The 27,516-nt window shown below is 40.9% G+C and overlaps 1 protein-coding gene across 2 annotated transcripts in view; it reads left to right on the forward strand.

The window, feature by feature from the left end:
• The window catches only part of LOC140717222 (tyrosine-protein phosphatase non-receptor type 22-like), a 114,945-nt gene that overhangs the window by 26,286 nt on the left and 61,143 nt on the right, over positions 1-27,516 (forward strand). For both annotated transcript variants that reach the window (XM_073030549.1, XM_073030550.1), the window contains 5 exons: positions 3,686-3,724; positions 6,366-6,437; positions 13,533-13,592; positions 15,139-15,281; positions 22,181-22,247. In XM_073030549.1, the coding sequence (XP_072886650.1) occupies positions 3,686-3,724; positions 6,366-6,437; positions 13,533-13,592; positions 15,139-15,281; positions 22,181-22,247 (381 nt within the window). The remainder of the gene's footprint in view (positions 1-3,685; positions 3,725-6,365; positions 6,438-13,532; positions 13,593-15,138; positions 15,282-22,180; positions 22,248-27,516) is intronic.

Genomic DNA, 27,516 nt, shown 5'->3' on the forward strand with positions numbered 1-27,516 from the left:
ATAAAGTTTCAGCACTGACTAGAAGGGCTGAAGGGCCTGTTTTCTGTGCTGTAGTGTTCTATGGTTCTAAAAAATAATAAATAAGTAAATCAATTACAATATATGTATATTGAATAGATTAAAAATCATGAAAAAACAGAAATAATATATATTAAAAAAGTGAAGTAGTGTTCAAGGGTTCAATGTCTATTCAAATATCAGATGGCAGAGGGGAAGAAGCGTTTCCTGAATCACTGAGTGTGCGCCTTCAGGCTTCTGTACCTCCTACCTGATACTAACAGTGAGAAAAAGGCATGCCCTGGGTGCTGGAGGTCCTTAATAATGGACATTGCCTTTCTGAGACACCGCTCCTTGAAGATGTCCTGGGTACTTTGTAGGCTAGTACCCAAGATGGACCCAACTAAATTTACAACCCTTTGCAGTTTTTTCCAGTCCTCTGCAGTAGCCCCTCCATACCAGACAGCGATGCAGCCAGTAAAATGCTCTCCACCTTGTTTAACTTTTTTGTACCTTGAAGCATTGTATGATTTGATACATACAAACAAGCTTTTAGACCTGAAGTCCACAATCAGCTCTTTTGTCTTACTGATGTTGAGTGCAAGGTTGTTGCTGCAACATCACTCCACTTGTTGTCATATCTCACTCCTGTACACCATCTGAGATTCTACCAACAAAGGTTGTATCATCAGCAAGTTTATAGATGGTATTTGAGCTGTTCCTAGCCATGCAGTCGTGGGTATAGAGAAAGTAGAGCAGTGGGCTAAGCACATACCCCTGAGGTGCACCAGAGTTGACTGTCAGCGAGGAGAAGATGTTATCACCAAGCCGCACAGGTAGTGGTTTTCCAGTTAGGAAGTCGAGGATCCAATTGCAGAGGACGGTACAAAGGCCCAGGTTCTGTAACTTCTCAATCAGGATTGTGGGAATGATGGTATTGAATGCTGAGCCATAGTCGATGAACAGCATCTTGTCATGGGTGTTTGTGATGTCCAGGTGGTCTAAAACCGTGTGAAGAACCTTTGAGATTATGTCTACCATTGACCCATTGTGGCGATAGGCAAATTGCAGTGGGTCCAGGTTCTTGCTGGGGCAGGAGTTCAGTCTAGTCATGACCAACCTCTCAAAGCATTTCATCACTGTAGATGTGTGTGCTACTGGGCATAATCCTTAAGGCAGCCCACATTATTCTTCATAGGTTCTGGTATAATTGTTGCCTTTTTGAAGCAAGTGGGAACTTCTGCCCGTTGCAGTGAGAGGTTGAAAATGTCCTTGAATACTCCCGCTAGTTGGTTGGCACAGGTTTTATAGCCTTACCAGGTACTCCATCAGGAGTTTCTGCCTCTTTAAAGACAGCCTAACATTGGCCTCCGAGACAGAGATCACAGGGTCATCAGGTGCAGCAGGGATCTTCCAGCAGAATCTGTATCTGGTGGCATTCCTATCCATCTGCCATTCTTGTTCCTCTTGATGGTAGAAATCACGGGCTTGGAAGGTGCTGACAGAGAGGCCCAGGCAACTAATTGCAGTGGGTTATACAGACTGGAGCCAGGGTATGCCCTTGCCAGAGGGAGTGAATTTTTAGGGCAAAGATAGGTGCCAACAAGAGGATTGGTTTGTCCTGAATGGCTGGGATCTTACTGAGTGTTACTGAAGTTATACACAATCAGACAAGTGGACAGTGTTTCATCATGCTCCAAATCTATATTTTAGATAGTATAAGCACGTGGACAGCATGGTAAGTAGTGATTAATGCAATCAGGGGTCGATTCCCACTGTTGTCTATAGGGAGTTTGTATGTTCTCCTTCTGATTGCATGGATTTCCTTGTATGTGCATCTATTTCCTCCCACATTCAAAACACTGGTGCGTTAGTAGGTTAATCGGTCACATGGGTGTAATGGGGTGGTGCAGGCTCATTGGGCCAGAAGGGCCGGTTTCTAAATAAGACTAAATAAATAAAATTGGGAGTAAAGGGCTGAGGTATATCACTGTGGAATACCCAGTTGCTCCCATCGTATTTATGTGACCTGCCCAATTAAGTTTCTGGCCAGTGCTAACTTGTTTTCCACCAAGAGATTGATGGAGGGGGATTTGATCAGAGAAGATTTGGTCAAGCTCGCTCTTTTAGTGAATCATTGCCTGGGACTTGTGCAGTATGAATGCTATTTGATAATTATCAGTCAGCCCTGAAAATTAATATGATTATGCTGCCTGCAGAAACTGTCTGTTATCTCAGAACTGTGAATTGAATTGGACTTTGGACATCATAATCTAATCATAAACAGACAACAATCCACAAAGGACTTGTGCCCATCACTGAATTCCATATGTGACGCCCATTCTCAGTAATCTTCATCAGATTTCAACTCCCTGACTGTCGATTTCAATAACCCCAAAATCCATTCAAATTAATTCCACCTTTCGCAATCAATTTTCTTCAAACCTTTTATCTTTCTCACAACAATGGCTCCTCTGATTTGATATGCATATACTCTCTCTCTTCACTCTGCTTTAATAAAACAGGGATACTGGGTTTTCAACCACTCATCTGCCAAAGCTCAATGCTCTTAGCAGGAAAGAGAGCCAGCATATCAAAGTTCAAAGCACATTTATTATCAAAGTATGTATATATTATACAGCCCTGAGATTTGTCTCCTTACAGGCAGCTACAAAGCAAAGAAACCCAAAAGAACCCATTAAAGAAAAAAGAAGACCATCAAACGCCCACCCAATGTGCAGAGAGGAAAAAAAACAAATCATTCAAACAATAAAAGTAAGCAAATAGCATTCAGACTGAAAGTGAGTCCACAGACACGAAGCACAGAGCAGCCAGAGCAGGCCACAGCCTCAGGCTCAGTTCAGTGCAGAGCTGATTAAACGTCATGGAACAGCAAGCAGAACTGGCCCAACCGTCACCTCTGGTCCTGACACTCTGCCTTTTCAATCCACCTGGCCTGGTGTTTAAATCAACCAAACTTCAGGCCGTTCTTCAATCTAGGACATGGGCCCTGTCGCTTTGATAAGCTCTGGGCCTGTAGCCCACCTCCACATTTCAGACCGCACCTGAACCTTTCAAATTGGCCTGACGCTTAGATCGATCAAACCTTGGTTTTTTAATCCAGAGACACTCTTCTGATAAAAGGTCTTTGTCCTAAAACGTTAATTATTTTCCTCTTTTCATGGCTGCTGCTTTATCTGGTGTGTGTTTCTAGAATCAGTTCTGTGATTTTCTCTGAATAGGGAGGTTTAGTAACAGCACTTTTCCAAAACCTCATCTCTTATTACATGTGTACCCAGGAGAAGAAGTCTTCTCAAATGTATTGCTTCTCAAAATGTTTCTCCCATTTGTTAGCACCATCACATTGAAACTGGGATGACACTTTATGAAAGAAACATTTTATGAAACTCCTTTGGGTGCTTTAGTGAGATTATTTCTTCATATAATTACAAGTTACATGCAGAGTTGCCTGGGCCTTTCTGACAAAACTTCCCAAGCCATAATCTCTACCATGAAGAAGAACAAGAATGGGAACTGTATAGGAATGCCACTAGCTACAGATTCTCCTTGAAGTCTCACAATAAACAGAAATTCTTTCTTCATATACTTATAAGTTGCTGCATGAATGGTTGAAACTCAGCCTTAGAATCCATCTCCCTAACATGTTTGTGTTCCTTCGTCCTGCCAGGTAGTTGTCATGGCCTGTCGTGAGTTTGAGATGGGACGGGTAAGTATATATAAACTTTGCCCTAAACAATTTTTTTCCATCACTTGAAAGATCAAAAGAGCAGATTCTTTTCACCCAAGGAAATAGAGACAGAATCTAGAAACTGGCAGGTTATTTTGCAACCTTATGAAACACTGGTTGGACCACACTAGAAGTATTGTGTAATTCTGATCACCACACTGTGTGATTGTGCTGGGGAGAGTACAGAGAAGATACATCAAGATGCTGCTGCAGCAGTTAAACTGCTGGATGAAATCAGTGGGCCAATCAACATCTATGGAGGCCAAGGGATGGTTGACACTGCAGGTCAAGATCTTGCATTTTTACAGAGGAAAAGATATCTAAAAGAAGCTGCCAGAGGAGGTGGTGGAACCAGAAGTGTTAACAGGGATTTAGACATTTAATAGGCAAGGCATAGAAGAAAATACAAACCCTATTTCCAGAAAAGTTGGGATATTTTCCAACATGCAATAAAAACAAAAATCTGTGATATGTTAATTCACGTGAACCCTTATTTAACTGACAAAAGTACAAAGAAAAGATTTTCAATAGTTTTACTGACCAGCTTAATTGAATTTTGTAAATATACACAAATTTAGAATTTGATGGCTGCAAAACACTCAACAAAAGTTGGGACAGAGGCATGTTTACTATTGTGTTACATCACCTTTCCTTTTAATAACACTTTTTAATTGTTTTGAAACTGAGGATACTAATTTGCAAGTAGATTTGCAATTGGAAATTTTGTCCATTCTTGCTTGATATAAGACTTCAGCTGCTCAACAGTCCGTGGTCTCCGTTGTCTGATTCTCCTCTTCATGATGCACCATACATTTTCAATAGGAGATAGATCTGGACTGGCAGCAGGCCAGTCAAGCACACTCACTCTGTGTCTACAAAGCCACGCTGTTGTAGCCCGTGCAGAATGTGGTCTGGCATTGTCCTGCTGAAATAAGCACGGACGTCCCGGGAAGAGACGTCACCTTGATGGCAACATATGTCTCTCTAAAATCCTAATAAACGCCTCAGAGTCAATGGTACCTTCACATACATGCAACTCACCCATGCCGTGGGCACTGATGCACCCCCATACCATCACAGATGCTGGCTTTTGCACCTTTTGCTGATAACAATCAGGATGGTCTTTTTCAGCTTTGGCACGGAGAACTCGACGCCCGTTTTTTCCGAAAACTAGCTGAAATGTGGACTCATCTGACTACAGCACACGGTTCCACAGTCTTTCGGTCCATCTGAGATGAGCTCAGGCCCAGAGAACTCGCCGGTGTTTCTGCATAGAGTTGATGTATGGCTTCCTCCTTGCGTAATACAGTTTCAAGTTGCATTTCTGGATGCAGCGATGGACTGTGTTAAGTGACAATGGTTTTCCGAAGTACTCCTGAGCCCAGGTGGCTATAATTGTCACAGTAGCATGACGGTTTCTTAGGCAGTGCTGCCTGAGGGCTCGAAGATCACGCGCTTTCAACAGTAGTTTCTGACCTTGCCCTTTACACACTGAGATGTCTTTGAATTCTCTGAATCTTTTCACAATATTATGTACTGTAGATGTTGAAAGACCTAAATTCTCTGCAATCTTGCGTTGGGAAATGTTCCTTTTGAACTGATTTTCAATTCCCTTTTGAATTTTGACACAAAGGGGTGAGCCATGACCCATCCTTGCTTGCAAAGACTGAGCCTTTGATGGACGCTACTTTTATACCCAGTCATACCTCACCTGCTACCAATTAGCCTGCTTAATGTGGAATCTTCCAAACTGGTGTTACTTGAATATTCGATGCACTTTTCAATCTTATTTTAACTTTGTCCCAACTTCTGTTGAGTGTGTTGCAGCCATCAAATTCTAAATTTGTGTATATTTACAAAATACAATTAAGTTGGTTAGTAAAACTATTGAAAATCTTTTCTTTGTACTTTTGTCAGTTAAATAAGGGTTCACGTGAATTAACGTATCACAGATTTTTGTTTTTATTGCATTTTGGAAAATATCCCAACTTTTCTGGAAATGGGGTTTGTAGACCAAATGCAGGTAAATGGGATTAATGTAGATGGGGAAGGTGGTATGGTAAGTTGAAGGCTCACTTCCGTATTGTTCAAATCCCTGACTCTGTGAAGTTAAACTATACCTTTTATGACTTGCTGCATACTTTAGGAAGAGCATCAAGGTCTTCAAAAGAATTGCAGAGTCTTAGCACTGAGTAAGAGGTTGAGGGATCAGTCATCAGAAGATACTGGAAAATCTATTGAACCTTCCCAAAGGTAAATTTAATAAAAATCTTCAAAATTATGAAGGTATGGATAGAAAATATGGCAAGATCAGTTTCCATTGGTTGGGAAGTCAGTGACCAGAGAACAGAAATTAAGAATAAGATAAAGAGATGGTAGAGATAAGAAGAAGATTGTTATTATTTGGAATATACAGCCCAAAGGAATGGTGGAAGCAGATTCAATGGTAACTTTCCAAGAGGGTTGGATAATAACTTGTAAGTAAAATTTCGTGTTTTGGAGAAATTCCAAGAAGTGCATTTAATTGGCTAGCTTTATCAGAGTCAACAACATCATGATGGGAACAAATGAACTACTCTGGTGCACAATTCTGAGAATTGTGTCTCTTGTTACCTTTCAGAAAAAATGTGAGCGATATTGGGCCAGTAAAGGAGAAGATCCATTCTGTATTGGACCTTTCAGTATTGCTTGTGTGAGTGGACTATCTCCTTATTTGTTGTGGTCTTTGTTGCCTTCTCAATAATCCTGTCAAAATACATTTTCTACTCGTGTTTAGCTTTTAAAAGAATATGCTGTTTTAGATTTTATTGTCTATAGTAACAAAATGAAAATGACCATCACATTCTGATCACCAGCATTTAAAAACAACAAAACACAAAGAAAGCCATTTGATTTTTTTATTTATAAAGGTTAGTAATATTACAAGAGGGAATTAGAATAACTGAGGAAGAAATGGTGTGGTTACTGTGTGGAAGGTAACAGATAAAATTGGACAAAAAACAGGAAGCCCTATGGGTGGATGCCTTCTGTACTATAGGAATATTATAACCCATGAACAACTAGAACCTTTCTTCCAAGATATGGATCAGCTATTGACTGTTAATTACGAGGGATGATTAATAAGTTTGTGGCCTAAGGTAGAAGCAGTCAATTTTAGAAAACCTAGAACATTTATTTTTCAACATAGTCCCCTCCTACATTTATACACTTAGTCCAGCAGTTGTGGAGCATATGGGTCTTGGACCTCCAAAAAGTGTCCACAGCATGGGTGATTGATAAGTTCATGGCCTAAGGTAGAAGGAAATGAGTTATACAGCTCTCGTTTCATGCACATACAGTTCAACTCTGTATGATTATGCAGAAAGTTTGAAGTTAATAACTCATCTCCTTCTACCTTAGGCCACAAACTTATCAATCACCCTGATGTGTTATTAACTGATGAGTTATTAACTTCATACCATTCTTCTAAACTTTGTAGAATATAGGTCTAGTCTTTTGAATCTCTTCTAACACAGCCAACTTGCCATCTCTGGAATAAATCTGATGAATTATTGCTGCACTTCCTTGCTGTTAAATATATCACTTCTTAAGAAAGGAGAACAAAGCTGTACATAACCTGGGTGGAGATCTCATCATGCAATACTTCAATTTCAATAAGACTTGTGTAATTAATCCTCTCATAATAAGGTTAAAATATTTGCTTTTCTAATTGCCTGTTGTCCCATTTGAACATCGTCACTGTTGAAAGCTGAGAACCAGAGCTTCCACCATCTCTTTAGCCACCTCTTTCAAACCTTGGCAAGTATAGTTCATCAGTTCCTTGTGACAGTATTCCATCTCATCAACTTCTCTAGCAATATTTTCTTCAGTCTGTCATCCTCATTGGCCCCTTGAGTCTCTAATTGTCTGGCAGATATTTTGTGTTTTTTCTTCTTGAAGACCAACACCAAGTATTTGTCCAGTTCCTTTGCCAATAACTTAGTTCACTCTACTGTGCTTAACAGGGGCCTACATTCCCTTAATAGTATTTTCTATTTTACAATATCTATAAATTATTCTATTTTATCCTTAATCAAATACTTGGTGGTGCTCTGCTGAGTTCCAAAGTACCCAATTCTCAAATCCCCTGTTATTTCAGGCAATTTTATTTACTGCCAATTTACTGCGGTCCTTAATTCTTCAGATCAGGCAAGGATGAATTACCTTTCCTGTTGGGGAATTTGGACATAAAATAAGATGTTTTTGCAGTTCATTCATTATTTCTATGAAAACAAAACATTTCCTATCCACTGGAAAATCTTTCAATGTGTTCCGCCAACTAACTATATTCATTATTCTCTGTATTCCTTCATAGCTTCTTTACTGAGGTTTGAAGCCCTAGTTTTATCACTCTCAAACTCAATGCAACATTCTGTCACCCTTTCCTAAAGGTCCCTCTACTACAAGATTGTTAATGAACCCTTTCTCACAGGACAATGTGCCTTCTAAAATTGCCTTCTCCTTAGCTGGTTCCTCAACATATTGAGCTAAAAAAAGGCACACTACTTCCCTTTCTTCCATCCTTCCTAAATATCCTTAATCATTCATTTCCCCATTTCAGTCATCCACCAACTATGTTTCTGTAATGTCAATTAGGTCATACTACTTTAGTTCTATCTATGCCTTTTAACTAACCACCCCCACCTAGTTAAGAGTATTATTAAAAGATATCTCCTTTGACATTTTCTATACTTTAACCCCTTTTATTGCGTGCCTTTGTTTCTGCTATTTTTGTTGTTAATAACCTCTACTTTTAATTTGTTTTTAATAACCTCAACTTCCCACTTTGTTTCTCAGCTTCCTAAATTCTTCTAGAAGTTCCCATTCTCCCACTGTGCTTGTGTAAATGCTCCCCGACAGCACCAACAAACACCCCTACAAAGGATACTGGTCTGAGTCCTATGGAGCTGCATCCTGTCTCACCTTCTCCGGAAATAGTCCCTATGCATCACAAATCCAAAGCAGTTCCAACTGCAACATTTCTTCAAGCATCTGTTCTATGCTCGCACGCTCTGCACGTGACACTAGAAGTAATCCTGAGATTACTGCATTTGAATTTTCTTTTGTTTGTTTTGGTCGCTTTCTCAGTTCTGTAGAGTCTGCCTGCAAGTTGTGATCCTTCTTACTGTTTATACCATCAGTACTAGTATGGATCATACTCGTTGGCTTTCCAGCCTCCTGTATCAGCCTCCTGGTTCAGACCTATTCAGTGACACCTTTAACCCTGGGAGTTAGGAAACAACAAACCTGAGAAACACATATATGCCTTTATATAACCACTGAATCCCCTGGTGTTATAAGACTATAGACCTTAAGACATAGGAGCAGAATTAGGCCATTTGGCCCATCAAGTCTGCTTCGCCATTCAACCTATTCTGCCCTCCTTAGCCCCAATCCCTGGCCTTCTCCCTATTAGCTTTGATGCCATGGCCAATCAAGAACCTATCACTCTCTACCTTAAGTACACCCAACGAATTGGCCTCCACAAATGCCTGTGGTAACAAATTCCACAGATTCACCACCCACTGGCTAAAGAAATTTCTCTGCATCACAATTTTAAATGGATGCCCATCTATCCTGAGGTTCCCCCACCATGGGAAACATCCTTTCCACATCAACTCTGTCTAGGCCTTTCAACCTTCAAAAGGTTTCAATGAGATCACCCCCCTCCCCCCACACACTTCATCCTTCTAAATTCCAGAAAGTACAGGCCCAGAGCCATCAAACATTCCTCATATGATAACCCTTTCATTCCCGGAATCATTCTTGTGAACGTCCTCTGAACCGTCTCCAATGCCAGCATATCTTTTCTTAGTAAGGAATCCAAAACTGCTCACAATATTTAAGGTGAGGCCTACCCTGTGGTTTGTAAAGCCTCAGCATCAGATCCCTGCTCTTATACTCTAGACTCCTTGAAATGAATGCTAACATTACATTTAACTTCCTCAACACTGACTAAGCCCACAAGTTAACCTTTAGAGTGTTCTGCACGAGGACTCTCAAGTCCCTTTCCATCTCAGATTTTTGGATTTTCTCCCCGTTTAGAAAATAGTCTGCACATTTATTTCTACTAACAGGTGCATGAACATGCATTTTCCAATTCTGTATTTCATTTGCCGCTCTCTTGCCCATTCTCCTAATCTGTCTAAGTCCTTCTGCAGCCTACCTGTTTCCTCAACGCTACCTGCCCCCTACCAATCTTCATATCAACAGAGCCATCTATTCCATCATCTAAATCATTGATGTACAGCATAAAAAGAAATGGTCCCAATATCAGCCTCTGAAGAATACCACTAGTCACTGGCAGACAACCTGAAAAGGATCCTTTTATTCCCACTCACTGCCTCCTACCAATCAGTCAATGCTCTAACCATGCTAGTAACTTTCCTGTAATGCTTAACTTGGTAAGCAGCCTCATGTGTGACACCTTGACAAAGGCCTTCTGAAAATCCAAATGTACAACATCCATTGCATCCACTTTATCTATCCTACTTGCAATCTCCTCAAAGAATTCCAACAGGTTTGTCCCTTGAGAAAACCATGCTGACTTTCTCCTATTTTGTCCTGTCACCAAGTATTCCATAACCTCATCCTTAACCGTTGATTCCAGCATCTTCCCAACCACTGAAATCAGACTAGCTGGTCTATAATTTCCTTTCTGCTGCCTCCCTCCTTTTGAAAAAGTGGAGTTACATTTGCAAATTTCCAGACCTCCGAAATCACGCTAGAGTCCAATGATTCTTGAAAGATCATTACTAATGCCTCCACAATCTCTACTGCTGCCTCTTTCAGAACCATAGGGTGCAGTTCATCTGGTCCGGGTGACTTGTGTACCTTTACGTCTTTCAGCTTTTTGAGCACCTTCTCCCTTGTAATAGTAACTGTACTCACTTCTCTTCTCACTCCCTTCAACACCTGGCACACTGCTAATGTTTTCCATAGTGACTCTGGATTGGGGATTACCAAACGTTATGTGGTTTTTCTTGTGTGGTCTGTTTTGTGCTTTTTTGTGATATCATTCCGGAGAACATTGTCTCATTTTTTTAACTGCATCGTTTTTGTGGTTTATAAATGACAATAAACTGAATCTGAATCTGAAAATACTCATTTAGTTCATCTGCTATCTCCTTGTCCCCGTTAATATTCCTCCAATTTCATTTTCTAGCCGTCCTAAATCCACTCTAATCTCTCTTTTATTTTTAATATACTTGAAAAAGCTTTTTCTATCCACCTTAATATCGTTTGCTAGCTTGCTTTCATATTCATATTTTCCCTCATAATGATTATTCTAGTTACTTTCTTTAGGTTTTTAAAAGCTTCCCAATCCTTTATCTTCCCACTAATTTTTGCTTTGTTGTATGCCATCTCTTTTGCTTTTACATTAGCTTTGACTTCCCTTGACAGTCACCGTTGTACTATTTTGCCATTTGAGTAATCCCTTGTTTTTGGAATACATCTATCCTGCATCTTCCTCATTTCTCCCAGAAACTCAAGCCATTGCTGCCCTGCTGTCATCCCTGCCAGCATCTCCTTCCAATATACTTTGGCCAACTCCTCTCTCATACCACTGTAATTTTCTTTACTCCACTGAAATACTGCCATGTCAGACATTACTTTCTCCCTATCAAATTTCAAGTTGAGCTCAATCATATTGTGATCACTGTCTCCTAAGGGTTTCTCTATCTTAAGCTCCCTAATCATCTCCAGTTCATTACATAACACCCAATCCAGCATAGCTGATCTCCTCGTAGGCTCAATGACAAACTGCTCTAAAATGCCAAATCATAGGCATTCAACAAATTTGCTCTTTTGAGATCCATTATCAACCTGATTTCCCAATGAGCGTGTATGTTGAAATCTCCCATGACTATCATAACATTGTCCTTTTGACACGCCTTTTCTATTTCCTGTTGTAATCTGTAGTCCACATCCCAGCTACTGTTTGGAGGCCTATATATAAATGCCATTAGTGTCCTTTTACCCTTGCAGTTTCTTAACTCAACCAACAAGAATTCAACATCTTCCAATCCTATGTCACATCTTTCTAATGACTTGATGCCATTTTTACCAGCAGAATCATGCCACCCCCTCTGCCTACCATCCAATCGCTCTGATATAACATGTAACCTTGGACATTCAGCTCCCAACTACAACCATCTTCAGCCACATTCAATGATGGCCACAACATCATAGCCGACAATCTGGAAAAAGTGCAAAAAGATCATCCACCTTATTTCTTATATTCCGTGCATTGAGATATAACACTTTGAGTATTGTGTTTGCTACCCTTTTTGAGCCTGCATCCCTAACGCACTTATACTCACTGCAATTTTACCCTATCATCTGCCTGTCCTTCCAGACAGTCTGACAGCACACTATCTTTGCTTTTTTACTATCCATCCTATCCTGAGTCCCTTCACTCTGGTTCCCATCCCCCTACCAAATTAGTTTAAACCTTTCCCAACAGCTCTAGCAAACCTGCCCACGAAAATATTGGATCCCCTCGGGTTCAGGTGCAACCCGCCCCTTTTGTACAGGTCATACCTCTCCCAATGTTGTCACTCTTCTTCCTCCTCTCCTGCTCCCCTCCATCATGGGATTTGAGATTAAGATGAGATTAGTTTTATTTGCCACATGTACATCGCAGCATGCAAGCATGCAGTGAAACACTTTGTTTGCATCAAATCAAATCAGACAGGATTGTGCTGGGCAGCCCGCACATATCGCCACACTTCTGGTGCCAACATAATACGCCCAAAACTCTCTAACCCTAACTGTATGTCTTTGGAATGTGGGAGAAAACTGGAGTGCCTGGAGGAAACCTACGTGCTCATGGGGAGAAGGTACAAACTCCTTACAGACAGCAGTGGGAATTGAATCCCAATCTGTGATCATGATCGTGGTAAAGCATACGCTAACCGCTGTGCTGCTGTACTGTGCTATTGATGCCGCAATGTCAGATCAGACAGCCCAAAGAAGCACACCCCAAATGGTATTTAAAGGGCATGTAAGTTGGTGGACTTTCCAAAGGCCCTTATTGATTGGTAGAGGAGTTGGGGATTATAGGAGGAATGAATGGGTCAGAGAGTCTGAGGTGGGGGGGGGGGGGGAAGGTCAGGTGATTATGGTTGGGGAGGATTTGAGTGAAATTTTTGTGGAGTTTGTTCGGGCCCAGTGGAATTACACTACCAAAGGGGATGTACATGGGAGAGGTTCCAGACTTTCCCAGGAGAATCCTCCGCTACAAGTCAGCCCCTCTTGGTCTGCCATTCTCTCTCTGCCTCCAGAGTCCTTGGTTGCCGGGGACCAGGAAATACTCTGCCTTGTGATTGATTGTGGCCTAGTGACTCTAGTTTAATTGGGGGCATTTCCTACTGGGTCACTGGAAGTATTCAGAACTTCCCACATAGAGTCACAGATCCTGTGGTCGAGTGATCCATGCTAACTAAGATTTCCATCTAAGTGAGTCACATTTGCCTATATTAGGCCCATATCCCTCCAAGCCTTTTCTATCCAAGTACCTGACTAAGTGCCTTTTAAATGTTGTTAATGAACTTGCCTCAACTACTTCCTCTAGCAACTCATTCTCAAGCAGTGAGTGAGGGTGTCACTTGGTGTTGGACTGTGATATTTATATGGCTTTGTCACCCATTTTATTCTGCTTGAAAGAAAACAGTGACTCTACACATTGGTCAAGTACTCTCCATTTTGTAACACTTCACTTTGCAGTGTGTCTCTCCTCTTCCAGGAACAAGAGGACGTAAAACCAGAATACATTATCAGAACATTGCAAGTTCATTTCCAAGATGTGAGTAAAATAATTTAGAAGACTTGTATCTAATTGTTACCATGAAGGATGTAAATACCAATCATAGTCAAACATAATGTAATTGTCCAGAGCTGTTGGCTCCTTAGGACAACCATTTTTCTTTCACTTTTCTAAGATTTTAAGATTAGACTTATTTGTCACATTTACATGGAAACAGACAGTAAGAAGTGTCATTTTGCTCAATGACCAGTACAGTCCAAGGATTTGATGGGGGCAGCAAACAAGTGTTACCATGCTTCTGATAGCAACATAGCACACCCACAACTTACCAACCCGTACATCTTTGGAATTTGGGAAGAAACCAGAGCACCTGGAGGAAACCCACACGGTCTCAGGGAAAACATATAATCTCCTCGCAGAGAGTGGTGGGAATTGAACTTTGATTGCTGGCACTGTAAAGCATTATGAAAGTCACTATGCTACTGTGCTGCCCTATACACTTAACATTTAGATTCAATAATATAATAAGGAAGATCTTCATATCTAAATTTGTATTTTCAACAACAAAACAAATTGGAAAATATTATTCTGCATAAAACTGCAAACCACTGAATACAAACATATGAAAAGGTAGGGATTAAAGTGAGTGATACCAATTTGGAATAACTGAAGTAACCAGGATTGGATTCCTTGGATAAGACCAGGTTAGGAAATGTTTGATTGGGTATTTAAGGTCTTGAGTAGTTTTGATTAAATAAAGAGAGGGTTTTTTTCCCAAAGGCAGAATAGTTGATAATCAGTGGACACACATTTAAGTTGATTCATAGAAGAAACTGAGAGGCCATGAGATGCACTTTGAGTTATTGTCTAGAATCCGCAGTCTGGTGGTAGAAGCAAATTCCGTTGTGACATTCAAATGGCATAGGTTGTTCAGACTTTACAGGGGGTGGGTACAGAGTGGGGAAGTAGGATCAATCAGGTCGCTCTACCAAAGACTGGCTTCTTTCGATTCACCATGAATTAGCACGTGCTGCACAAAGCTACAAGCCTATTTCAGTCATTCATCTCAGACAGATGCTCAAGGTTCCCATCAGAACCAACCAAGTCCAATGAAGATTAACCTTTGGTAACTTTTATGGATGTTTTCAGTTATCTGGTTATCTTACTATTATTTCATCATAATATAGCCTTTAGCAACCAATCACCTAATGTTATTAGTAATCAACTAAATATTAATTGGGAATCCACCTGCAAATAATTTTATTTCTGATCAGAAGGTTTGAAAAAAATCCGTGATAATCGCTAACTTAGTCAAGGTATCTCTGTACTTGTTTTTATTCAGGATGTGATTGCAAATTTTAATTTTTTTTTTGTTTAGTGGTAAAATAGAGTGTTTTTGATTAAGTGTGTTATATTTCATTAGTTACCAGCTGGTGATATATACTTAAATACTGTACTGTGTAAGAGATGGTTTGACTAATATTGACGTTGGCAGGCAAAGTAGGGATGTTCCATTTCCTCACTTCAAGTCAGTCAGTAAATACTTTTTGATAAATATTGACACATATGATTTTATCTAACACAGATCAATCGGACGATTTATCAACTTCACTATGTCAATTGGCCAGATCATGACATTCCATCTTCAGTAGATCCCATCTTGGAACTGATTGTGGACATGCGCAAGATTCAGCCGCATGACGATGTCCCCATCTGTGTCCACTGCAGGTAAACCAGCAATTGCTAAGAGCTGAAAGATTAGCTGAATAGCCATAAGGATCACATGTTTACAAACACAAGTTCAGCCCTTCCTTGCTTCTTTTGGCTGAGTGCTGATTCCCAATGCCTTCTAGGTTTCAAAGGAGGAAAAACCCTGCAGTGAAAATATTCTTCTGATAGTTTTAATTTTCCATTGTTGCCAATAAACAATTCTGTCAAGCCAGTTATTTCAAGTTTTCCTGTCATACTCAGAACTGTTTTAATAGATATTCAGTACTGATGTAGTTAGAAAGAACTTCAGATTTTATCCTGTGAACTGTATTATCCTAATTTGTTGATGGTGAACCATGACGGCATTCTGCAGCCGATGTCCAATACTTCTAAATACACCTCCTTTGAATCACTTTCATTGCAATCTGTAGCATGTAATTTCCCTTTGAGCAACGTACTTCTACATCAACTTAAAGATCTACAGATTTCACAATCTTATGAGGACTTAACTCTCAAGCAAGCGAGTATAGCACCTATAAATGGATGAAGGTTCATTGCAATGGGCAGAAGTGAGACAAGGGGTAGGGTGGGGTTTTCAAGCCTGGCTGTAATTCATAGAGATAAGGCCTCTTCTATCCAGCATTTTGTTAGCTAATGTTCAGTCGCTGGAGAAGAAAATTGAGGACCTGAGTGCAAGGTTGCTGTATTGGGAGGAAATGCAAGATTGTTGTGTTTTATGTTTGAATGAGACATGGCTTATTTCCAACATGCTAGATACAGTGATCAGGCCCAAAGATGGCTTGATTAATGGAATATACGGTACTGCTGATTTGGAAATAGCAAAAGGTGGAGATGTGTGCTTCATGATAAACTCTTGGTGGTGCTCCGATGTGGCAGTTTTGTCAAACTCATGTTCCCCAAGTCTTGAACACCTAACAGTCAAATGCTGTCCATTCTATTTACCTAGGGAGTTCTCCTCCATAATCCTGACCACAGTTTACATACCATCAGCGGCTGAATATAATCAAATGCTTGAGATACTGCATTATGCTGTCTCCAAACAAGAAACAGCCCATTCTGATGCATTTCAAATCATAGTTGGGAACGTCAACCAGGTGTGTTTTAAGACAACCTTGCCCAATTATCATCAGCATATAACCTGCAGCACCAGAGGTCCCAAAGCACTAGACCACTGTTATACTAATATAAGGAATGCCTACTGTTCCAGGCCCAGACCGCATATTGGTAAATCTGATCATTTCTCCTAGGTGCTTACAGCCATGGGCTAAAGATCAGAGATCCAGAGATTAGGGCAATAAAGAGGCAGTTGCAGGAGGCAGAGAAGTAGCTATGGGATTGCTTCCTGTCCAAGGACTTATCTATGGATTTGAATGAATACACCAAGGTTGTCACAGACTTTATTGAAACAGTTGTAGATGCTTGTGTCCCCACAAAATCATTCAGTCTTCCCCAACCAGAAGCCCTGGATGAATAATGAGATCCACGATCTGCTGTGGGCCAGGTCAAAGGCATTCAAGTCTGGTGACCAAGAAAGTTATAAGAGGTCCAGGTACTATCTCTGGAAAGCTATTTCATGGGTGAAGTGCCAATTGTGGACTAAACTTGAATCAATGATGGATGCTCAACAGTTGCGTCAGGGCATGAACGCTAATACAGGTGGCCCCCGTTTTTCGAACGTTCGCTTTACGACAGCTCGCTGTTACGAAAGACCTACAACAGTACCTGTTTTTGCTAACCAAAGAGGATTTTCGCTTTTACGAAAAAAAAGACGCCCGCTTTATACGTGTGTTTACCCCGAAAAGACTACCATGACCGTGAAGCCTTGTGCGGGCAGTTGTGTGTGTATGCGTGTACGTGCAGATGCGTGTACATGCATAGGTATGTACGTGATGATTTTTTTCGATTTTTTTTGGCTGGCTGTCTTCCTGATTTTGATAAGTGAAACTACACCGTAAATACAATGTTTCTACTTTATATAGGCTGTATATTTATCATATTATTCCTGCTTTTACTATATATTAGTGTTATTTTAGGTTTTATGTGCTATTTGGTATGATTTGGTAGGTTTTTTTGGGTCTGGGAACGCTCAAAAATTTTTCCCATATAAATTAATGGTAATTGCTTCTTCGCTTTATGACATTTTGGCTTACAGACACAGGAACGCTCTACCTTCGAATAGCAGGAGAAATCTGTGCCTCTTATAAAGTTAAATAAAGCGACCTAGGTGACAACTCAGCTTCACTTGCAGTTGAGATCAATGCCTTGTATGCTCGCTTTGACTGTGAAAACATGGAGGAACCATCACAAACTCCCACAGTCTCCTATGATATTGTGACTTCAGTTTGAGGCTGACGTGTGAGCAGTCTTCAGGAGGGTGAACACACAAAAGGTGGTATCCAGCCCAGATGGGGCGCGTGGCCACGTACTAAAGACCTGAAGTGTTCATTGAGATCTTTAACCTTTCGCTTCAGTAGTCTAAGGTAGCCGCCTGCTTCAAACAGGCTTCAGTTATACCAGTGCCAAAGAAGAATGTGGTAACATGCTTCAATGACTATCATCCAGCAGCACTTATGTCCTGAAGTGTTTTGAAAGGTTAGAACCATAGAACATTACAGCACAGAAACAGGCCTTTTGGCCCTTCTTGGCTGTGCCGAACCATCTTTCTGCCTTTTCTGCTGCTGAAACCATCTCCTGCCGGAGAAGCATCTTGGATCCATTCCAATTTACCTACCAGAGCAGCAGGACCACAGCAAATGCTCTTTACTCAGCCCTGGAACATCTGGACAGCAAAGATGCATACATCAGAATGCTCTTTATCAACTATAGCTCCGCATTCAATACAATTATCCCCTCAAAGCTAATCAATAAGCTTCGAGACCTTGGCCTCAGTACTTCCTTGTGTAATTGGATCCTCAATTTTCTCACTTGCAGAACCCAACCAGTTCAGATTGACAACAATATCTCCTCCACAATCTCCATCAGCACAAGGCTGTGTGCTCTACTCACTTTATACTTGTGACTGTGTGGTTAAGCACGGCTCTAATACCATATTCAAGTTTGCTGATTTGTAGGTGGTGACATATCAGCATATAGGAGGGAGATTGAAAATCTGGCTGAGGGGTGCCACAACAACCTCTTACTCAATGTCAGCAAGACTAAGGAGCTGACTATTGACTCCAGGAGGAGGAAACCAGAGGTCCATGAGCCAGTCCTCATCGGAGGAACAGAGGTGGAGAGCTTTAAATTCCTTGGTGTTATTATTTTGAAGGACCTGTCCTGGGCTCGGCACATAAAGTCCATTACAAAAAAAGCACAACAATACCTCTATTTCCTTAGAAGTTTGTGTGGATTTGGCATGACATCTAAAACTCCAACAAATTTCATTAAATGTTTAGTGGAGAGGATACTGACTAGCTGTATCACAGCCTGGCATGGAAACTCCAATGCCCTTGAATGGAAAATGCTACAAAAAGTAGTGGATATGGCCCAGTCCATCATGGGTAAAGCTCTCCCAACAACTGAGCTCATCTACACCAAGTGTTGTTGCAGGAAAGCAGCATCCATCATTAGGGACCTCCAACACCCAAGGCATGCTCTCTTCTCACTACTGCCATCAGGAAGGTGGTACAGAAACCTCAGGACTCCTAAACCAGGCTCAGGAATGGTTACCACCCCTCAACCATCAGGCTCTTGAACTAAAGGAGATAACTTCACTTGCCCCATTAGTGAAATGTTCCCACAATCTATGGGCTCACTTTCAAGGACTCATCATCTCATGTTCTCAATATTTATTGCTTATTTATTTATTACTTTTTTTCTTTTTGTATTTGCACAGTTTGTTGCCTTTTGAACATTGGTTGAATGCCCAAGTTGATATAGTCTTTCATGGATTCTATTATGGTTATTATTCTATTATGGATGTATTGAGTATGCCCACAAGAAAATGAATCTCCGGGATGAATATAATGACATACTGAATATATCTACTTGGATAATAAATTCACTCTGAATGATTCTCCTTTGTCCACCAAATCTTTTATTGCCAATTCTTAGCTCACATCAAGTTACCGTGAACTATCTTGTTGAATGGCTATGGCTCATGGTGTAAAGATTCTGCAGAAGGGAGATCCAGGATTTTGAATGGGTTACGACGAAGGAATTTCATGATCATGTGTGAGGGGGAACCTGGACATTACTGTGCTTACATGTACATACTTTCCTTGTCTGAATGGTGGAAGGAAGCTGAATCAGAGTCGGCCATTATAGTGGCAAAGAGTTTACTACTGCATCTGTGTTGCACTAACTTGTATAGTTTCGGGATGGACAAGTAATGTATCAGATAAACAAAAGTGTTATCATGCGAAGAGCAGCACAAATGAACACCATATGTAACGTGCAGATATATGACGTGCTGAAGTTGGGACTGCAGAGAAAACAAACAGTGAGCAGGATGTGGTGTGGGTGACAGGAGGGAGGAGGTGATAGAGGATGACCACAAGTAAGCCTTTTCATATAAATTATTCTGGCCCTTGAAGGATTCTTTGCACCAGCCTTCACCAATGACTTAATAAATTGTTTCTCCTGAACTTGAATTCCTGGGCCTAGCCCAACTCTGCTGCTCCCACTTTTACAAAGTGTAATGTTGAAATACCACTTCTGTAGAGTTTTTTAAAAAAATCTTTGGCCATTAAATAATAGAAAACCAGAATATCATCCACTAGGTGTTTTTTAAGTGGCGTACACTCAGTGGCCACTTTATCAGGTACGGGAAAGGAACTTTGTGTGGTCTTCTGCTACTGTAGCCCATCCATTTCAAGTTTCAACGTGTTGAGTGTTCAGAGGTACAATTCCACTTACCACCGTTGTAGCGTGCGGGTACTTCTCGTGTGGCAACGCGTGGTTAACTGTCAACTTCCTGTCAGCTTGAACCAGTCTGGCCCTTGTCCTCTGATGTCTCTCATTAACAAGGTGTTTTTGCCCTCAGAACTGCCACTCACAGGATGTTTCCATTTTTCACACCATCCTCTCTTAACTCTAGAGGCTGTTGTGTGTGAAAATCCCAGGAGATCAGCTTCTGAGATACTCAAACCACCCCATCTGGTACCAACAATCATTCTGTGGTCAAAGTCACTTAGATCGTATTTCTTGCCTATTCTGAACAACAACTGAACCTATTGGCCATGCCTACATGCTTTTATGCATTGTGTTGCTGCCACATGATTGGCTGATTAGATATTTGCATTAACGAGCAGGTTTGCAGGTGTACCTCATAAAATGGCCACTAAATGTTTAGCTTGGATTTACAGCCTCCTATTGATGAGAGGTAGGAAATATTGAGCAGGTAACACCAGGTCCTAGGAAAGAATGGGTTAGAAAATTCCATTTCCTTATGAATAAGGCAGCTTGGATGCAAAGTGTTTGAGGATTCTCCACAATTAGCCATTGAGAGATAGAAGCCATTGCAATAGGGTTTTCATCCCACCGGGTCAATGCTGACTATCACATACCCACCTATAATAATCCACTTTTCCAACCCATTGCATTTAAATGTTCATCTGAATACTTACATGTAATGAGAGTACCTGCCTCCAACACGTCCTTGGGCAATGCACTCTATACTTTAACAAACCTCCAAATGAAAATTCTTTGCAAAATCTTCTCTTGGTTTCTGAGATATATTAAGTCTTAGAATGAAAAGGAAGGCATTCAACCAAGTGGACCCCTCTCTCTGTTCTTTTCTCATGCTGCTTCAATGTTTTGACTCTAGAATTTTTGGCTTTGCAGTTCAATTCTCTTTGATAGTTATTATTTCAGATAGAGTACATTCGTTCTATGTGAGGATACAGAGAGAAGGAAGGGGAATGTACAATTCAAAGGGAATAAGAGAAATGCTTTAGAGGTGTAGTATTGTAGTAACACCACATTACAGGCAAGGCACTTGGGGCAGAGAGGGAAGGGGGTGGGAGTCAGCAAAACTGGAAGCTGAAAGAGCTTTGTACCTGACTTATGTTGGCTTCTGACCAATAAGATTATTATCCTCGTGTTCAAATTCACCTATGGTCTCGCACATTGCCTGTCTCCACAATATCTTCTAGCCCTGCTATCTACATGTCTCCAAAGTTGGCTTTTTTCAGAAATATTTTGTCTCATAACACTGGAGTGCAGTGCTTGGCAGAGTTTTAATACACAAAACATGCTTCAAAATGCAAATTGGTGTTGCTGAGAATGAAATTGAAAGATTAGACGAGTTGTTTTGACTACATTTCTATTTTATCCACCCAGGTATGCCAGCATCTGCTCTTAGCTGGAACACTGAGCTTGGCAATGGGTTGAAATCAGACAGCGTAGCGTAAAAACTCCCGATCAAAGTTCCAGGCTCAGAACCAAACAGCCTTGAATAATTGTTTATCGCAATGAGATTAAGCTGTTTGAGGTTTTTAAATTTCAGAGAGAATATCATGTTCTCACCGAAGAGATGAACTCTCCTGCTATCTGGATAAAAAAATGTTTCATTTTCCGTTACATTCTCCTAAACCCTGCCCCCCAACTCTCAGACACACTCTTGTCCTGCACTGATTGATTTTCATGTCTTGTTGCAGTCACTTCACATATTTATATGACAGCTTGTTTTATTATAATAGTGCCAATAACTTTATAAAATCTTACACAAACATCCGCCTTGCACTTTATGTCAACCTGTCAATCCTCTGGCCATGCCACTCTGAGACGTGCACTAATATTGTCTTGTGATTGTGTGTGCGCTCTGTGTGACTATATGCATGGTCACCTTTGCACCTTGGCCCCTGAGGAACGATGTTTCATTTAGCTGTATACATGTGTATGGTTGAATGACTATTGAACTTGAACTAATGTCCAACTCTTATCTCTCCTTGCAGTGCCGGCTGTGGAAGGACAGGTGTGATATGTGCCATTGATTATACATGGAAGCTGCTGAAGGACGAGGTAATTTTCATTCTACTTGCAATCACAAAGCCCCACTTAAACCACGTTTTTGATTCACAACAGGGAACTGAGAAGTCTAAAAATGTCTTCAGCTAAAATATCTTGCTGCTATTCTAGTGGCAATAAAAATATCTGAAGTAAACAGAATAATTAAAATAGCAACTAATTATATTTCATATTTATTTCCATTATCATCCAGCCAGTCATATACTTTCTCTTGTTGTTTATTACTAATGCCGTGGGGACAGTACAACAAACAGAGTCATGGTAGCAAGTTATGGGCGCTTGATCACACCTGATTCTTAAACGCAATTCCAGTGGATTATTAGGATACTCACAGAATCACTGGTTTTGTTTCCTTCCCTTCCCTTAAAGCAGTAGGAATATTTAACCACAAACCAGAGAACATTTGCAGACGCTGGAAATCCAAGCAACACACACAAATTGCTGAAGGATCTCGGCATGCCAGGCAGCATCTATGGAAAAGAGAACAGTCGATGTTTCAGGCTGAGACCCTTTGGCAGGAATATTTAACACCTTCTAGTATTTTGGATCAATTTTGAAACAACATTTCACCTAAAGCAAGCAGTAATACATATTTCAAAGATATGAGGGGTGAGGAGGTGCAGATTGTTTTGCTAAGGTAAATACATAAAGATCTGAGCAGAGTTTTCAGACTCTGATGCACAATGCCATAATTTGCATTTAGAAACATAGAAAACCTACAGCATAATACAGACCCTTCAGCCCATGAAGTCCCTGCCTCAGAAATTACTAGGCTTACCTATAGCCCTCTATTTTCCTAAGATCCATGTACCTATCTAAAAGTCTCTTAAAAGACCCTATCGTATCCGCCTCCACCACCGTTGCTGGCAGCCCATTCCAATCACTCACCCGAGTAAAAAAACTCACTCCTGACATCTCCTCTGTACCTGCTCCCCAGCACCTTAAACCTGTGTCCTCTTGTGGCAACCATTTCAGCCCTGGGAAAAACCCTCTGACTATCCACACGATCAATGCCTCTCATCATCTTATACACCTCTATCAGGTCACCTCTCATTCTCCTTCACTCCAAGGAGAAAAGGCCGAGTTCACTCAACCTATTCTCATAAGGCATGCTGCCCAATCCAGGCAACATCCTTATAAATCTCCTCTGCACCCTTTCTATGGCTTCCACATCCTTCCTGTAGTGAGGCGACCAGAACTGAGCACAGTACTCCAAGTGGGGTCTGACCAGGGTCCTATATAGCTGCAACATTGCCTCTCAGCTCCTAAATTCAATTCCACGATTGATGAAGGCCAATACACCGTACGCCGCCTTAACCATAGAGTCAGCCTGCGTAGCTGCTTTTAGCGTCCTGTGGACTCAGACCCCAAGATCCCTCTGATCGTCTGCACTGCCAAGAGTCTTACCATTAGTTCTATACTCTGCCATCATATTTGACCTACCAAAATGTACTTCACACTTATCTGGGTTGAACTCCATCTGCCACTTCTCAGCCCAGTTTTTCATCCTATTAATGTCTCGCTGTAATCTCTGACAGCCCTCCACACTATCCACAACACCTCCAACCTTTGTGTCATCAGCAAACTTACTAACCCATTCCTCCACATCCTCATCCAAGGACCTGCCCTTGACAAAGCCATGCTGACTACTCCTAATCATATTATATCTCTCCAAATGTTCATAAATCCTGCCTCTCAGTATCTTCTCCATCAACTTACCAACCACTGAAGTAAGACTCACTGGCCTGTAATTTCCTGGGCTATCTCTACTCCCTTTCTTGAATAAAGGAACAACATCCGCAACCCTCCAATCCTCTGGAACCTCTCCCGTCCCCATTGATGATGCAAAGATCATGGCTCAGCAATCTCCTCCCTTGCCTCCCACAGTAGCCTGGGGTACATTTCGTCCATTGCCAGTGACTTATCCAACTTCACAAACACGAAGAAATCTGCAGATGCTGGAAATTCAAGCAACACACACAAAATGCTGGTGGAACGCAGCAGGCCAGGCAGCATCTATAGGAGATAGATGCTGCCTGGCCTGCTGCGTTCCACCAGAATTTGTGTGTGTTACTTATCCAACTTAATGCTTTCCAAAAGCTCCAGCACATCCTCTTTCTTAATATCTACATGTTCAAGCTTTTCAGTCTGCTGAAAGTCCTCACTACAATCACCAAGATCCTTTTCCATAGCGAATACTGAAGTAAAGTATTCATTAAGTACCTCTGCTATTTCCTCTGGTTCCATACTTACTTTCCCATCGTCACACTTGATATAGGTCCTATTGTTTCATGTCTTATCCTCTTGCTCTTCACATACTTGTAGGATGCCTTGGGGTTTTCCTTAATCCTGCCCACCAAGGCCTTCTCATGGCCCCTTCTGGCTCTCCTAATTTCCTTCTTAAGCTCCTTCCTATTAGCCTTATAATCTTCTACATCTCTAACATTACCTCGGTCTCCGAACCTTCTGTAAGCTTTTTTTTCTTCTTGACAGAACTCCACACAAATATCCCCTGAATATTTGACACATTTCTTCTGTACTTTTCCCTGAGAACATCTGTTTTCAATTTAAGCCTCCAATTTCCTGCCTGATAGCCTCATAATTCCCCTTACGCCAATTAAACGTTTTTCTCACTTGTCTGTTTCTATCTCTCTCCAATGCTATTGTAAAGGAGATAGAATTATGATCACTTTTATCACATTTGATAAAAGTTTGTTGGTGTGTTGTATGTAATATTGTTTAGGAACACTATAGGGCTTTTAGACGAGGTCTGGTCCCTGGAAGTGCAAGTGCATGCTGAACTCCTTAAGTAAACAATACATACCATAATGTCATAAGTGCATCACTATGCAATGGACTTCATTAGAGCATGAGAACACACATTATGTGGGCAAAGATGGAATTTCATTTTTGAGGATATCCAGGCCAATCATCAATTATCCACCGAGACCAGGGGTTCCCAACTTGGTTAATGGTATTGGTCCATGGCATTAAAAAAAGGTTGGGAACCCTTGACCTATACCAATTCTGGAACCAGAGTATGCTTTTCCCATAAAGGCAACCCCAAGGAATCTAAAGTGGTTTGGCTTACGGAGTCAAACTCTGTGTACTCACAGAGCATTCAAAGAAAATACCACTGTGGGTTCCTTGTCAAGGCTGGAAAGCAAATGAATCTGCAGGTGCTCGTATCCGACAGAAAAACAACAGAAATACTGGAGGAACTCAGCCAGTCAAGCAGTATCTGTAGAACGAGCAACTCGTTAACAATTCATGATGAACTGTCATCAGAACTCCTGTCAAGACTACCTGAAGAGGAAAGTCCAATAAACACAAAAAGATGGCATTTTGGTGGGGGTGGCAATGGAGGCAGATGCATTAGGGACATTTAGATTGGCACAAGGATGACAGAAAAATGGGGAATTATGTAGGAGGAAAGGATTTGATTGATCTTAGAGTAGGTTCCAAGGCCAGTACACCATTTACTTTGAACACGGTGGGTGGAAGGACCTGCCCTGTACTGTAATGTTCTATGTTTTGCACTCTATGTGCAGTATAAAATTATTTCACAGACAAAGTATTTCAACCTTCAAGTTTAACTTTATTGCTATAGGTATACCCAAGGTATACGTAAATGCCATGAAAGCTAGCGTTTTGCAGAAGCAGAACAGTACATTACAAACATGACAAATGCAAGTTAACATAGACTTAAATTAATATTATTAAGAATTATGTAAAGACACTAACTTCAGTGACAAGTAAATGAGTACACATGCGGTAATTGGCCTAAACTGGACACTGGTCAGATTGAAGACATGAAGCCACTTCATCAGATGCTACAGATTGTTGCAATAATAATTGCATAAAATGGAAACATGAAGAAGTGATTTCATAGCATGTGAAGACATTACATGCAAAGCACATGAGGGCTAAATGAACATAAAGGCAGTGTCTATGGGATTTGGCAGTTGGCCTGGCACAGATAAAGGCATAAAAGATCTAGCCAGTAGATATGCAGTTAGTGTCTCTCGGAGTTCAAAGTAAATTTATTGTCAAAGTACATGTATGTTACTGTCTACAGCCGTGAGATTCTTTTTTTTCGGGCATTCACAGTAACTACAAAGAAACAACTAAAAAAAACAAAAAAACAAGCAAAATAATAATAATGAATAAATGACAAATATCGAGAACATGAGATGAAGAGTCCTTGAAAGTGAGTCCATAGATTGTGGGAACAGTACAGTGGAATTGAGGGAAGTGAAGTTATCCCCTCTGGTTCAAGGCCTTTAATGTCTTTATCAAGGTTTAGGAATTCAGAAAAACCTGTTGAAGCACCAGCACAGCAGTGGAAGGGTATCTGCAGCATTCCTGCCGATCCATATCGATTATTGTCACAATACCCTCACAAAGGACTGGACCCAGGTACAGGGGAGTGGCAGGTTCCCCAGGAAGAGACGGGGAAACAGGAGATTAAAGATTGGAATCAGAACTTTGGAGGAGCGAATGAGTGATACCATGAGAATTAATCCTCTCTGACACAATGACCCCATTAAGGCACAAACTGCAAGTTCTGTTTAAATAATCATAGACTGCCAGCCACGATTAACTTGACCAGATTAAACTGAAAACACAAGGGCTTAACAACGCTAGTTAAGATGACGATTAGTAAATACCGGTATTCAAAAAGCCGAGAAGCTCAATGCTCTCTAGCAATCCGCAGGGATCTTGACAATTATTAAAAGGAAAAGGACAATCTTTCAATTTTAATGGGCAGCCATTTGAAGTGATGAGAAATGGAACAGGTCAGGTCAAGCACAACCACAGAATGCACGAGAAAGAAATTGAGATCCATGATTTCCCAGATATGGTTTCCCATACCAATTGTGTCAGGCAGTGGGCCACAGAGTAGATAATTTAGATTTGAACATAAAGGAATGGAGCACCAGTTCATATTTCCTTACTGACTAGCTTCAAACAGGGAAAGGGGAAAGATCAGCTCACAAAGGAGTAATCGAAGGAAAAGGCTGTGGAAGATTAAGCAGGTATCATGATGAAATGTCAACAGTGCATTTCTTCTACGCTGTAGAGCAACACCACGCTCTACGACAGAATACACCCCTGTGGAAATACTGATGCACAGGAGGCTCCAGGTCTGACTGAGCCTCATTCAGCTTAATTGGGTATCAAAGGGCAAAACAAGACTCTGAATTAGAAGTTTACTCAGCACGATAGAATTCATGTGATGAGAACTCTTCCCACCAACCCC

The sequence above is a fragment of the Hemitrygon akajei genome, chromosome 27, assembly GCF_048418815.1.
Source record: "Hemitrygon akajei chromosome 27, sHemAka1.3, whole genome shotgun sequence".
In the NCBI taxonomy this organism is placed as follows: domain Eukaryota; kingdom Metazoa; phylum Chordata; class Chondrichthyes; order Myliobatiformes; family Dasyatidae; genus Hemitrygon; species Hemitrygon akajei.